The 15,245-nt window shown below is 34.5% G+C and overlaps 1 protein-coding gene across 1 annotated transcript in view; it reads right to left on the bottom strand.

The window, feature by feature from the left end:
• Positions 1–264: 264 nt before the first annotated feature.
• TTC21B (tetratricopeptide repeat domain 21B) overlaps positions 265–15,245 on the bottom strand; it is a gene marked incomplete at its 5' end in the record, with an annotated part of 22,700 nt that continues 7,719 nt past the window's right edge. The window contains 13 exons of the mRNA XM_009577512.1: positions 265–465; positions 3,670–3,780; positions 4,818–4,890; positions 5,220–5,458; positions 6,240–6,464; positions 7,829–7,986; positions 8,451–8,580; positions 10,454–10,651; positions 11,157–11,254; positions 12,272–12,464; positions 13,063–13,161; positions 14,711–14,795; positions 15,195–15,245. The exon at positions 15,195–15,245 is cut by the window's right edge and continues 104 nt beyond it. Coding sequence (XP_009575807.1) covers positions 265–465; positions 3,670–3,780; positions 4,818–4,890; positions 5,220–5,458; positions 6,240–6,464; positions 7,829–7,986; positions 8,451–8,580; positions 10,454–10,651; positions 11,157–11,254; positions 12,272–12,464; positions 13,063–13,161; positions 14,711–14,795; positions 15,195–15,245 — 1,861 coding nt within the window. The remainder of the gene's footprint in view (positions 466–3,669; positions 3,781–4,817; positions 4,891–5,219; positions 5,459–6,239; positions 6,465–7,828; positions 7,987–8,450; positions 8,581–10,453; positions 10,652–11,156; positions 11,255–12,271; positions 12,465–13,062; positions 13,162–14,710; positions 14,796–15,194) is intronic.

Genomic DNA, 15,245 nt, shown 5'->3' with positions numbered 1-15,245 from the left:
AATGACTCATCTATACTTGATCAATTCAGAATCAGAACATTTGTTAGCACAGAAGAGAAAGAACCTTGCATGTGTGGAGCTCTGCTATTGTATTTACTGACTTCATCTATCACAGATGTTCCAAGTTTAAAAGTCCTGACCAAAGCACCTTTAAATGTCAGTGAAGTTTACTTTAGAGTGCATTTCTCCTTTAACACTTAATAGTTTCCTGTATTCTACATTTTAAAAAAAGTTTATATGGAACTTGTTTATTCGTTAGAATCATTAAGAAAACACAAACAACAGTAGAAATACTATGTTTTGTTGTAAATTAATAACATTCCTACCAGGCTCATGATCTAAAGCTCGCTGAAGTACTTTTTCTGCCTTCTCATACTGCTTCAGTTTCATTAATAGCTCAGCCAAATCATAGCAAAGGAAATTCTGTTGACCGCTTCTCAAGGCAGCCTCATAGTAACTGATTGCCTAAAAGGAAGAAACAAAAATTTGAGTATTATTTAAAGACAAATCTTAAAGACCTTGCTATTTAGGTATTTAATGACATGCTGCTTAGAGTTTTCTCTACTTTCTTCACTTCTCTTGTAACCAAGTAATTTCGAATAAATACCGTATTAAAAAGATGTTATTTAGTTGCAAGTTCAGGTTTCCAAAAACATAATGCCAAATTAAAGATAAATGGAATAACTAGAGCTCACATTTTGATAAACATGTATTTACATAGCCTAATCACACTATCACGTTCTATCTTTGAAAGGATCACTGCCAATTAAACTACATTTTCATTAGCTGCTGAAGTTGTGTAATTCCAGTCAGACTGGAGTTATAAAGTTCTGTTTTAGTGTATACAAAGGACAAATATTTTCTCAAAGTCTACCTGCAAAACATGAAGATAAAGGAAGTAATGAGAAGTGTAAAAATACCAACTACGAATAATCTAACAGAAAGGAGTCTTCTCTCTTTGCATTTTTAAACATAAAAACTGACATTCATATCAATTAAAAAAGTCAAATATTTACTCAAGAAAAAAAGCAATGTTCTGGATGAATAAACTATTATTCCATAAGTTTAAAAAAAAAAAAAACAACCACTTCAAAATAACAACTTAAATAGTCTTGAAATACTTCTCTAAGTAAAGGGAAAAATGAGAACTGGAATTATGTTGAAAAGTTACATTTCCAAAATGAATTTGAAATATTTTATTAACTTTTATTGTTTTAAAATAGAACATGTTTAAACACGCATAACTGCACATATCAGGCAGGTTACCTATTTAGGCTTAAGCATCCTAAGGCTAATATAGCTGAAGCCTCAAAATAAAAAATTAAAGTCCATAAAACACCCATCACCATAGAGATTACAGATTTTTCTATAGCAACTCTGGGAACCCTCACATTAGATTATTACACTCCCACAAAAAAGGTCTGAAGTATCATGGAGCAAGATAAGAATCATATACTGAGCTGCTTGTAATACTGACCTAAACAGAAGCAAATGAAAATTCTAACATTGCAAACACAAAACACAATTTGGACACACCCTCCAGTAGTTTGAGGTTGCCCAAATAAAACCATTTGCTCCTGCAAGTTCTCCCCAAACATTTTCTTCTGTTTTTCCAACAATAAGAAGTTAAAGCCTCTATAACTACTCTCCTTGCCAATGTTAAGGTTAGGAGATGTGACAAAGCTGGGTCAATGGAGAAGTAATTAAACATGGTTTTGAGTGCAGGCCCAAAACCACATAAACTGCAAGTCACCAGAACTACAATTCACCAGATTTGTATTCATCAACATGTAACTGCCTTTGGCCAGATATTTTGAAGGGGATCTACAAACTTACTTTCAGCATAAAAAGACTGTTTAGTGCTTTAAAGTGAAAGGCTTCCTTCTATCCAACCTGAAAACAGTGAAAGTGCATTTGACTAATCACATTGCACATATGCAAGAACCAGCTTATATGTTACAAATATAAAAACTGTATGTTCCCTGGAACAACACACTGAGCATTTCACATTCAATGTGATAAGAAAGAAATCTGTAGTGGGATTTCTATGCAACAGAACTCCCCAGTCACTGCTTGGTAACTTGTTTGGTCATTAATTGTCTTCCTGGAGAGAAAAAAAAAAAAAAAAAAAAAAAATCTATTAAACAGACATTCCCAGGAGATGGAGAACCTTCGGGTTTACTCCATGGAGCTAACACCATGTTTCTCCTTAGGCAACCTCCTGGCACAATGATAATAAACATGCAACTTTAAATAGGTAAGACGATGGCATATTAGTACATTGCTTGAAAGAGTCAGTGCAGTATCACTTATCTAAGCTGGTAATACAGAAATTCAGACTGGCACCTTCAATGAATATTAAGCCTGACAAAAAGTGATGATGGGAGCTAGTAGTCCTGTCCCGAATCCAAGGCAGAAAATAGATTTCACAGAATCATAGAATGGTTTGGGTTGCAAGCGACCTTAAAGACCATCTAGTTCCAACCCCCCTGCCATGGGCAGGGACACCTTCCACTAGACCAGGTTGCTCAAAGCCTCATCCAACCTGGCCTTGTTCACTTCCAGGGAAGGGACATCCACAACTTCTCTGGGCAACCTGTTCCAGTATCTCATCACCCTCACAGTAAAGAATTTCTTCCTAAAATCTAATCTAAAACTACCCTCTTTCAGTTTAAAACCATTATCCCTCATCTTACCACTATACTCCCTGATAAAGAATTTCTCCCCATCTTTCCTGTAGGCCCCCTTTAAGTACTGGAAGGCTGCTATAAGGTCTCCCCGGAGCCTTCTCTTCTCTAGGCTAAACAACCTCAACTCTCTCAGTCTGTCCTCATAGAGGAGATGCTCCAGCCCCCTGATTATCTTTGTGGCCCTCCTCCTAACTTCTTCCATGTCCAAGAGAGATAGAGAGACCATTATTTGAAATAACTTCCACAAGTACAGAGGAAGATTGTGCTAAGCATTTATGGAAGAGGTGCTGCTGAAACAAAGCAGAGTCATTTCTCCTACTTGGTCTCCCAGGCACTTTCTGCACCCATTTACTGTTTGTTATTTCAATACAAGTGCCTAGAAAAAAGAGCAGATACTGAAAGTTAGGAAGTTGGTACTGATTCCTCTGCAATTTAAATTTGTCTATCAATCCATATCAAAGCCACTTGTACAGAATGTATGTGCCAGCTTGGGAAGATGTTGGCTTCCTCTAAAAAAGAAATGAGAAACTCTCAGCTTCTTTCACAGCACATATGCAGAAGAATACTGTAAGCACAAAACAGTTAAGTCTTTTTGGCAACATGGAGACTATTTAAGAACACTGTATTAAAAGGCTCTATGAGATGTAAACAAAACATAAGAGACCCAAGTTCAAGATTCCTGCATGTAAGCACTAAGGGTACAATCTCACCATTTCCCCAGCATTACAGACCCGCCTGCTTCCTTCCTAGGCTGTCCCAAAATACTTTCTTCCCTTCCCTGTCCTGTGCAAGGGCCAAGGAGCTGACCAACCAGATATTTTGAAGAGGATCTACAAACTTACTTTCAGGATAAAAAGTCTAATTAGCGCTTTAAAGTGAAAGTCTTCTACCCAACCTGAAAACAAAACCAGGCAAAGCCCACACGTTGACAATAATGGACTCAATACTTAATTAGCCTAATACAGTACTTATAGAATACCTTTGAATAATCATGCGTTTTGATTAGGGCTTTTCCAATTTTACTTGCTAAAGCTGGATCTTTTGGATTTTTCTTCAAGGCCTGCTCATAGACTTCTATGGCTTCATCAGGCTTCAACAGTAAAAAGACAGAAACACAGAAGTGAGGGATTAAGATAAAAAGTGTATGAAGAAAAAATCTGGTACACCTCCAGGAATCACTGCCAAGTACTACTGGTTCATAAGCTACAATACTTCTGAGAGAAGAATGGTCACTATGAAATTGCAGGAAGTGTAAAGTCCATGTAAATTTACATTTCCGTGGTAAAACAGAATGTGGAGAGAACTTGGCAAACAAATGAGTTTGAATTAACCCAAGTCTTTTCCACCGAAATTTCTCTACTACTATTTTCACTAGTTAACAAACTTATGCAAACTTATTACTGGTGTTGGACAATCACACATTTCTCTCCTCCAGCCATGTTATAGCAGATCTAAACAAATTCCCTTTTGCTTTATAATTCTTCATTGAAGAGAAAACTACACAAAAACATTAATAAGTAAACAATGATTAATCACCTACAGATCCCCAAACTAGTAATCTAAACTATTACTTGCATGTCCTAACCCAATCTATTCTTTCAAAATATGAATTTAAATGTGTATCCTTCAAATTCCTATGTCCACTTGACTACAGTGTCTTCTACAAATACTGAATAACATTTCCAGATCATCAAGAAAGCAAAGGATGTAAAAAAATGTATAGGAATTCAATAATTTAAATTTTTTAAATAAAACTTGCAATATGAGAACTAAGTTACCTAGAATTATTCTAAGCTTCAGAACTCTTCTGAACATCTCCAACGTCTTTCTGAATTTAATTTAGTGCTCACTTTAGATTTTTGTTAGTCTTATGGGTCAGTGTTGCTCTAGAGAAAATTCTTTCCTTGACTTTCACCTGGTCAGTCATTAGAAGAAATGCATTTTCAACAGCTTTTTCTTTGAACTTAGAACAGTTACATTTGTAGCCAGTAATTATGGTTTTTTATATCCTAAAGCAGTTTCTGTTTGCCAACTACCAATCAATAAGAGTCAGCATACTACATTGTCTCAACTTGCCAAAGTCAACAAACGACTCAATCATTCTATTCATCTCTAGCTGGCACTTACCTCTTGAATATTCATGTATGCATCACCAAGAAGAAGAAAAGTATGAACACTTGGCAGTTTTTCTACTAGGTCTCTGGAAACAGAAGACAGAACCTTGCTCAATATTTAACATGTCAATACTGGTATCTAAACAACAACAAATAGGGCACAACAATTTTACCCTCTGAAGATTTTAGTTTTTCTTTATTTCTGAAAATAAAACAAAAAAATCTGATACATCTTTCCAAAACAGAACTTCCAATTACTGTTTTAGATGTTACAACACTTACTCAAATGAATCATTATGTCACTAAGTATTTCTGACTTACTGTAGTAGAAAGGGAAAAAAATGAGCTCACCGTGCTATCACCGTGCTACCATTAAACATCTAGGAAAATATATACACACACCACAAACTTTTACCTATAGCAGCCAGTATATAACTTCTTATCTTTCCTGTACTGAAGATAAATATCTGCCATTTTTTCTTTAGCCTGTACAAAGTAAGGCTGTTCAGGTGTAATATTTCGGAGCATAGTCAAGGCTTGTTCAACATCTCCTTGAGCAATTGCCAGATCTGCATTTGCAATCACAACTCTTAGTTCCTCAGGGGTTCCAGAAAATTCATTAATGGCGTCTTGCAGTATTATAGCAGCTTCATGCTGCAAATAATAAAACCAATAGAATTAATCTATTTCCTGTTGTTGAACAGTCAAAAATAAAGACATCATAAGCAAATGACCGTCTGGGGGCATTACACAAACCAACCAAAAAAACACAAAAACCCCCAAACCATAGTATCCATGTTTTGCTAAAACATTAAAAATGTTTCGGTTTTTTTCTTCCTCTTAATTTTGTAAATAAAATTTATGTGATATGAACTACCTGAAAAAGTTTTAGTAGAAAAAACAACATTTGCGTTGCACATATACAAGGAGATGCTCAAAATTCAACTGGACAATGCCTTTAGCACCTTGATCTAACAGGTCCTGCTTTGAGGAGGATGACCTCCAGAGGTCACTTGCAACTACACAATTGTATGGCTTTTCTTGTATTCTTATACATATGTAGTGCCTTACTGTTTACTAAGATACAGCTGATAGTAAGGATGCTGCTACACAAAGATAAGAACATGATCCAAAAATATTTCTAATAGTATTCTGACAGCAAAACAAGAATCTACATGCCAACAAATGAACATCAACAATCTCTCTTCCTCAAAATTAGAAGGGGTTTTGTAGACTCAAAATAGAGCACCTGCAAGTAGGTTTTTTTCTCTGTACAATTTAAGGTACGAGCTGTCAAGTCAGAAACTAACATCTTGGAAATTTTATCAAGCAAATCCTCTTGGTAAAAGTAGTGATGGTTTTCTATTCTGAACTAATGAGGATAGACACTTCTGTTAATGGGAAGAGGAAATTGTTTTCAAGTTTGCTATCTTACCGGTTCTCCATTCAAACGATGAGCTTCTACTAACTCTAGGAAGACAGACACACGATCACTTGCATCAATTTCAATTCTTTTTCCTTTAGTTTTTGAAGAAGCTGTAGGTTTTCTCATTCCAGGCAAATTCTTTGCCATCTGTAAGGTCTTAATAGCTTCTGATAATTCTCCCATCTTCTTCTGCGTTTGGGCCTTAATTAAGTGATAAACAGGATGTTCTCTCACCTAAAAAAATATAATGAGATAAGGAGTTTCCAAATTTTACTTTATGTATAGTATTTAAACTCCTTGAAAGAAGATTTTTAATTTTTTTTTTTTAAATATTGACCTCTGTTCCTTCTTTCCTCCAAACATACCCAATTTAAATTTCAGTAATTTACTTTTGAAAATATTAGAATTTTCAAAAAGTATGCAAACTAGTAATTAAGTAACTTTTTAATTAAAAAAAGAAAAACTATTATATGAGATGAGACTTTGGGATAGAAGAACATTCATTACAGCATTATTTGAAACTAGACTGAACTTTAAGGAATTTTAAGCATCTCCTGCATTGCTGTGTGCACACTTCATTAGGGTATTAATTAAAAGAAGTATACAATCATTATTTGGCACAAGTCCTGCCTGCCATTTCTCCACCTTCTTAAAACATACTTCACATGAAAAGGAAATGTCGATAAGGGAAATGTAACTGTGTACAAAGTTGCAAGCATCTCAGTGTCTCCTAACTAGGTAGTTAATCTTCAGCTTGCTTGTGTCACTTGGAGGAAGGAACCAAGACAGGAGCATGCTTGCAAGGAAATGGTAGTTTGTCAATTTTCAGCTAAGCTCTGTCAAGAGACATAGCACAACTCAGATATAAGAGTGCTGTGTAGAGTGTTCCCAACTCAGTGTTAATCATAGATAAAGTTCCACTGATGTCAACAAATCAAAAATCCCGTATTGCAACATATTAGCCCCAAGAAATAAAACTGGTGAGGACCACTGCAAAACAGTGGAAGTCTTCTAATACAGTGCTTAATTTACCAAATTTGCTCCTGAAGGGACAGAAAAGATGGACAAAGATGTGACATTAATGGAAGAGAGTACAGCATATAGCTACTCTCTTAACACTTAGAGCACTTAAAGCAGCATGAATTCTCGAGAGGTAACTACAGACCCCTTCTGATCCCCTCATGCATCTGTGCATATCTTCATTAGCAATTGTACGTCTGCGCAAAAAGAAACAACATTGGATCACTCTTCAAGTCCTTCTACGCTGGCTTTGAAAGACTGTTGCAAGGTTAGTCTGGAATTACAAATTCTGTTTATGTAACATTTTTTTGATATTTATGTAAAGATTTGAGAAAAAACTACCACTTCTTTCTCTTATATTTCAAAAGAATTTCAACATGTTGTAATAAAGTATTTGTTTTGTCCTTATGGTCATTTCTTTGATAAATATTCAGGTACCATGTTCATATAAACATTTAGATATTAAACTTGTAGTGGAAGAGTCATAAAAAGTTCAGTTTAAAAATTATTATATACAAAAACATACAACTTCAGATGATTGACTGAATAAAATGGTTTCACTCTTTTGTCCAACTCACCTCAAAATTGTAGCTCAGACAAAGTTCCAAGGATTGAGAACATAGTTTAGTATTGTTTTGAGCCAAATACACCTGGGCCATTAATAAGTGTGCATCTGCATAAGACGGATTCCTTTCAAGACAGTAATGTAGATTACTATGGGCTGCTTCAATATCCCCTAGGAAATTAAAAAAGGGAAAGTGAAAGGGTAGTTGATATAAAATACAGAGGTTAAATATAGAGCATTTATTAATTATTTGCCAATTTTATAATTTGGGGTTTTTTTTAAAAATGTGAGCATTTAGTGAATAAACTCATATACGAAGTATTATGTGGCTCTGAAATGAAATCAAAACCAGGTCAAAGGTAAGGTATTTTCCAATTGTTCCATCTGTAAATCATTCAATAAGTGATCTTTTTTGGAAACAATAGATTAAAAAAATACCCTATTTATGTGTCTGTACAATTAAGATACACTCATACAAATCACAAAAAAAGGCAGTGCAAATGTTCTTCACGTAGCTGTAATGCCATCTTCTGCAGTGAAAGAAAAATATTCATCATGATTTAAAAGTGTGAAATTAATTTTTTATATTAAAGTAACTGAAGAGGTAGATAGCTAACCATTTGTATAACTATTACCTGATAAGTATTTCACTTTTGCAATTAAAAAGACAGCTTGTTGAAGACCAGGCACAGTTTTTACCACAGTTTCAAGAACAGAAGCACAGTGCTTGAGAAGTGGTGAAGGAGACTGCCTAGGACTTGCAGGCTAGGAGTGAAAAAACAAAAAAAACCAACACAAAAAAACCAAACCACAAAACAAAGAGAAAACAACACTTCAGTTGACAGGTTTTCAACTTAGATTTCATTCTAAGTCTGAGCTTCACTTTAAACTCAAATGAGCAATAGCAAAGCATTGTTATTTTCTTCAGCCCAAAAAGCCAAAAGCTGTCATTGTGAAGAAATATAAAAATATGTTTTAAATTCAAGGGGGCAACTTCCTTATATCAGCAGAAACATAAGACTGCCTCATGGACTTCAAGGATGATAAAATGCTTCAGACCTGACATAAGCTGACGAGTCAGTCCATAAACATTTGGTGACATACTCTGAATTACCATGCCAACTCATCCAACACAATGGTACCATGAACTAAACTTCAAGCGAGCTGAAGTTGTAATGAGTGACCAGAAGGATGAGAAGAAAAAGTTCTGGTCCTGTCCCTCCTACCCTCATTCCACACCACAGAACATATCCACACTGCTAGCAACAAACTGAAAATCGCAGCTGAGAAATAGGTACTTTCATGTAAACTGGTAGTACAATGTACCACACTAGTTATTCATTATCAGAAACGTTGTTCATTTCCCTCTATTACTCTAGCTAGTTGCTAACTGCTATATATATAAAAGGAAAAGGCAACTTAAAGATCTTTCTGTTCACAGCTAACATTTCCACGGGACCCATGCCCTGGGGAAGCAGCAATCCTCCACTATCAAACTGGAAGCTTCCACCACCTGGCTAAACTCCTCACTTTCTAACACCACAAACTCCTTTTTGCGATAAAGAGATAATGAAACTTCAGGAAAAGCCTAGTCTTCTCTTTTACAAATCTTTCTATGGACAATAGTTCAGGAAAAACAGATTTCATTCCAAATTAAAAACCATCATTGTCGTTAAGTACTTCTGGAATATATCCCAGGGAGATCTTCAGACAAGACACTACCTTACAGAATGACACTTCTTATTTATCTCCATGTGTGACATGAAATTTTCATTGCTACTGATGTTTTAGACTTTCGAACATTACCATCTCATTATAGACGGTAGGACAGATCATAACAATGGAAAACTACTTGTTTACCTGCTAGATTTTAAAACCGTAAATAAACAAGTATTTATGGGAAGTTTCTATAATTAGACTAGAAATCTGCTAACAACAGGATAACAAGAGTCTGCTCCCAGCTATTTCCGAAGAACAATCTATTTAAGGAAGACACTATTTAAAGAAACTTTAAATGTGTTTCTTCTGCTTTAGAGATGTCAGGTCCCCATTCAATTTAGTAAGTTCTACATGCTTTTGTTGCCAAAACTAGCAGAAGCAAATTCAGTCACAGAAAATTAGCCATCTAAGTAAGTGAGATTTTTCTTTGGAATTAGTAATAATAATATAAAAAAGTAGTATTCCACTGGTTTTTACCAACACACAAAAGAAACTGAAACAAAGAAAGAACATATGTATATTGAAAAGATATCCTGAGCTGACAAAAATATTTCAAGAATAGGATCATCAGTGTGAACATCCTAGTTTCATATTGAGATAGCTCTATTCACTGTATTGTTACAGTTTCCTGATGAAAAAAGATACTAAAAAAGTATAAATACACACTATGTGCATTAAACAAACATCCGAAGTTTCCTCAGGTGTCATTATTCCAACTTGCTCACTTCACAAAAGATGTACTTTCATAGTTATTTTGATTAAATAGTAGCATAATATCTTAACACACACTTTTATTTCAAATAAATTCACATTTTAAGAGGGAAAATTTTCTAAATTTTTTCTTCATATTTAACTGACCTCAAAATTAAATCCAAGAATAATTTCCATTTTCAGACAGATGTAATCTACAGCTGCTTACCTGTGCTGGGCAAAAATTAAGATATTCCCTAATGATTTCTAGCAAGAAATCAGGGTTTAGTTTTTCAAAGTATTCCACACCAAGAGGAAAACCATGCAAAGATGAAAAATGAGTATCCAGAACATCATTCAATAAGGCAATAACTTCTTGTCTCTTATGTTTTTTCATAGCTAGGACTGCACGCAAGAAAGATAATTCCTACAGAAAAAAAAAGAAATAAAACATTCTCCATATTCCAGATATGTTAATCTGTTACTCATACAATACTACATAATTATTAATGTTAGCCATTTCTTCTTTATATTTAGGGATACTGTAAGACATTTAGTATGTTCACTGTAAATGACACTGATGATTATTATATCAATGCATTCCTTTAATTTGTGCAAGAATCTCTAAATTTCTCTGAGCACAAAACCCTGAAAATAATTAATATCCTTTCCTGACATTTTAAACTTCTTTTGAGAGATGAAGCACTGCAGGAAGGCAATGATGTTTTTGCTCTGCAAGCAAACAGCCTTGTGTTGCAAAGTTACGTAACACATTAAATTAGATTGATAGGAAGAAAAACTGAAATTTAGATTTAATGGTACTCCATTAAGAATGCTCTGTTCAAGTGACTGAAACATAGAACTTGAAGTAGCTAGCAGACCACAATTCAGATTGTAATCAAAGTATTTTAATGAAGGAAGATGTCTCCTACCCCAGATTTCCCAATGGACTGTTGAATTTCATTAAGAAACTCCAACTGCTGCTCTGCATCTTCTAATTGCCCTTGTATTAGCTGACAACGGATAATTCCTGTAACATTTAAACACTTTATTGCAGATTTATCTTCCTAGTCAAGCACATGCTTTGTTTTCCAACAACCTCAACCTCTCCTCAACCTCTTCATAAAGTGGTGATATGAGAAGAAAGAATAGATCAAGACTTACGGTAATGCAGATTTTATGTACTTACAAATACCTAGGATAGATGATACACGATTGAAACATTAATATATGCAATGCTATAAAGCAGTTTCATGGAAAGATCTCATCCCTTATATTACGAAGTTTAAAACAGTAAAACTTCAACTGGTTCTAGACTAAGTAGAAGGACCATAAAGTTTGGCTCCTAAATTCAGAACAAGTACAAGAAGCAAAATGCAATTAAAAAAACCCACACAGCCCCCAACCACACACACAAACCACTCCTACCCTCTAAATTTTTCGTACTGTTTGAAGTTTCAGATTAGAAGGCAATGGCATAGTCAAAGAGAAAAAAATGCAGGAGAAATCTGTGTAGCAACTATGCCATATTTACTCTCAATTTTCTTGACAGCAATTGGACTTAATCAAAAGTAATTTTTTTTTTTCCCCAAAGAACCAAAATGTACACCAAATGTATCAGATGTTTTAACTTGATTATGTTTTTCAGTCTAGCTTAGACACGTATGTAGCCATGGACAGCTTGTTCTATCAACTGCCCTTGAATTTTTTTATTTTTGTAAGGCCTAAGAGTTCTCTAGTTCTTAAGCACTACAGAAATAAAATTTTAGAAAAAAAAAAATACAGCTAAATCTCTGTCCTTACCATTACTTTGAGAGTTCTAATTTAAAAGAGAAAAGATTCACTTTTCAAAATGAAGACCCAAAGACATATCCAGTGAGGAGAAACTGTTACTATAAGGAAGACAGCATAACATGAATCAGGAAGTACTGCCCAATGTTCCTGTTCTAATAGTTCTAGAATTTCCTAATAGCAGGAAAACTTGATCAAAAAAGTATCATCTGTGTCTCAAGACCATTAAAAACCAAAAGAAAGTGTAAGACCTTACCAGTTAGTGCAGAAACACTTGTTTCATCAAGTGTCATAGCAGTCTTGTACCATTTTAAAGCTTCTTTCACTTTCCCTTGTAAAATCATTTGGTAGCCAAGTTCAGTAGCAAATTCTGCATTGTTGGATGCCAAATCAGATGCTCTTTCAACTAAGGTTTGCGTATGCTGAAGGATGAGTTGGTTCCGGCCACACTAATGGTAAGAATAATCTTTAAACCTTAAGTTTTTCTTATTTTTCAGATTCCCTTAGAAAACCACACTGAATATTGCTGTAGCAGTTGAGACAACAACATCTCATATAGGACTAATATAATCTGTAGTAATTCTATAAAAATTGTGACATTAAAGTGTGCTGGATTCAAACATCAATATACAATACCATACAATAAGGAATAGTTGATAGTTGCTTTGAATGCTTCCTTAAAACAATTCTGATAAATACAAAGACTAAAGAAACCTTCAGTTTCAAGGCTATGTGATTAACCTTGTCACTTTCCTATATTAAGAATATGGCTGGTGGACATTTGAGTGTATTTTCATTGGAAACCTGTTCTCTTACATGAAAGCAAGCAGTAAAAACATTTTTGGAATGAGATGGCTTGTATTGTAATTCATACTTAATGTAAAACTTTAAAAATGTAGTTACCAAAGGCTACACAAGGGAATCTATTTCAATTGCCTGCAATCTTCTACTTTTTAGTAGACATTTAACATCTGTCTACCAGAAAATAAAACAAAACCCGGCATATATAGATAGTTGTATGCTGCTTAAGGAAAAAAGCATACTCACTGTTCTACTGAAAGCTAAAGCCATTTTACAGAAGAGCTGTGAATTACGTGGTTCTAACCTGTCCAGTGCTTTAATTAGGTCTCCTAGCCTTGCTGAAGCCTTGGAGAAAAAGGAGTAACATAATAAGTAATAGAAAGAATGAACAGATTAGGACAATTGAATAGTTTTCACTAAAAACTAGTCACATATTTTACTATGCAATAGTATCTTGAAATTTAAACTCAGAAGTTTTCAGGGCTAGGAGTTAGATTTATTTTGGAATTCCTAGAAAAATACTTTGGAATAGTAAAGTGACAATCATCATGATCATGTGTCCTCTATACATGCTCTAAAAAAAGTAAGAGACTTGAGCTGAATCTGATATAATGGAAGAGTCCCATAAAGCAAGATAGTCTGAGGAATCCAATCTGTGAATCTTGTTCAGGCTTCAGTGTGATACAGACACACATGCTCAAAACCAAAGCACTTCCAGAGGCTCAGACTTTTAACGTCACAGTTTCTCAAACTACCTAAGGTACTTCAGACATTTCTGGGGTTACAACAATAAGATACATGGGGTTTTTTAATATGATTTTAGAAGTAGACACCTGAATCATGTTTAAATCTCATCAGGTTTCTTAATTTTTTCCTAGACATGGGTCTTAGTCACATGTGACATTTTACCCCAGAATCTTTTGTTCACACTCTACCATGTCCAGCAAGTTTCATTCCTGGACAGCTTTATTGAATTAGAGTCTGCAATTGTTACTGTTTCTCCATATTTCCTATGATTGTGCATAAGTAAGACTTAAATTCGATTATAAATACACTAATGACTAAAGAGTTCTTTGCAATAACTAAAAATGCGTTAGACAACATGAAATACCTGTTCCTCTGAACTTGAAAAAAGCTACAAAACACTGAGAACTCTTTACTTTTTTTGCTAACTCTCCACTTAAATTATACCAGCATTTTTGCACAATAAGAAAAAGATATTTAAAAATATTTAATAATTTTTTGTGACATTTTAGATAACATATTTTTAAGTTTCCTGAAAAACGGCACAAGCACCATATGTACAAAATACATGCATATACCCTTGTGCAAAAAAAGGATCTTGGGAGTAGAATGAAAAGTTAAAGAGAATTCTTAGAGCTAAAAAACCCTCAGTAATTGTCAAAAAAGGGTGAACAAAGCACAAGTCATACAACCTAACATCGCAGACTGTTGTTAAGTGACTATAACGCCCTTCCAAAAATTGATCACTACAAGACCTCATTCTTTCCCTTATTTCAATTAATAAAATACTTAAAATTAATGGAACTTACAATAACTTAGGAATTTATCAAAAGAGCATTTAAACAATAAAAGATTGCTTTGATGATTCAAATCAATATGATTCAATTAACCGTCCAGAGGAGACTTCTGTTTGGCTTGATTCCTGTTCTCTGGAAAGATGGAGGTAAAAAACTATGTTTCCCTTAGCATCCAGAAAATACCCCAACAATAAGCTAGAGCAGCCATTTAAGTCAGAATAGGTGAATATACCTCTTCCTGCAGATAAGTAGTGTAGCACAGGACCAGACAAGGAATACAAGGAGAAGACATAAAGAAGATCTAGTCCCTACAAAGGCTGTATGCTCAACAGTCTGCTAATAAAAAGACTCACCTCAGATATATTTCCTTCCCTGCACAGATAATGCAGGGCCTCCATTCTTATGGCTTCTAAATTGAGGGCATCTTTCTGCAATAGTCTAAAGCCAAATAAAAGGCAAATGTAAGGAAACTGAAATAAAACCTCTGCTCAATCATCTGTTTTATCCTAAAAGAGGAATAAAATAACTTGTATTGCACAATCACTTTAAGTCATAGCTTTCAATTGAAAGCATAGCTTTGTTACTTCATGCCTATCTTAAAAAAAAGGTCCTCTTCCATCCAAAATGGATTCACATATTGATGTAGCATCCTCACAGAATTGCAAGGCTGGTTCTAATAAAACTTAATTTAGTTTATTTTTTTTTTTTTTAAAAACTGATTTAACTAATTCAAATTCATTAAAAATTAATGGAAACATATCTACTTTTGTCTCAAAGTGTTCTTACAGTATAAACATGGCAAGAACACAATTAGTGGTGTGCTACTTCATACTTAACCTATGTGCTGTTTCAACTGCCTGCTCCCAGTCCTGCAAGGCTAGTTGTAGC

Source organism: Fulmarus glacialis, unplaced genomic scaffold (assembly GCF_000690835.1).
Source record: "Fulmarus glacialis isolate BGI_N327 unplaced genomic scaffold, ASM69083v1 scaffold16625, whole genome shotgun sequence".
Lineage (NCBI taxonomy): Eukaryota > Metazoa > Chordata > Aves > Procellariiformes > Procellariidae > Fulmarus > Fulmarus glacialis.
Note: the sequence above shows the minus strand (reverse complement) of the source record. Positions and strands in the feature narration are given on the sequence as shown.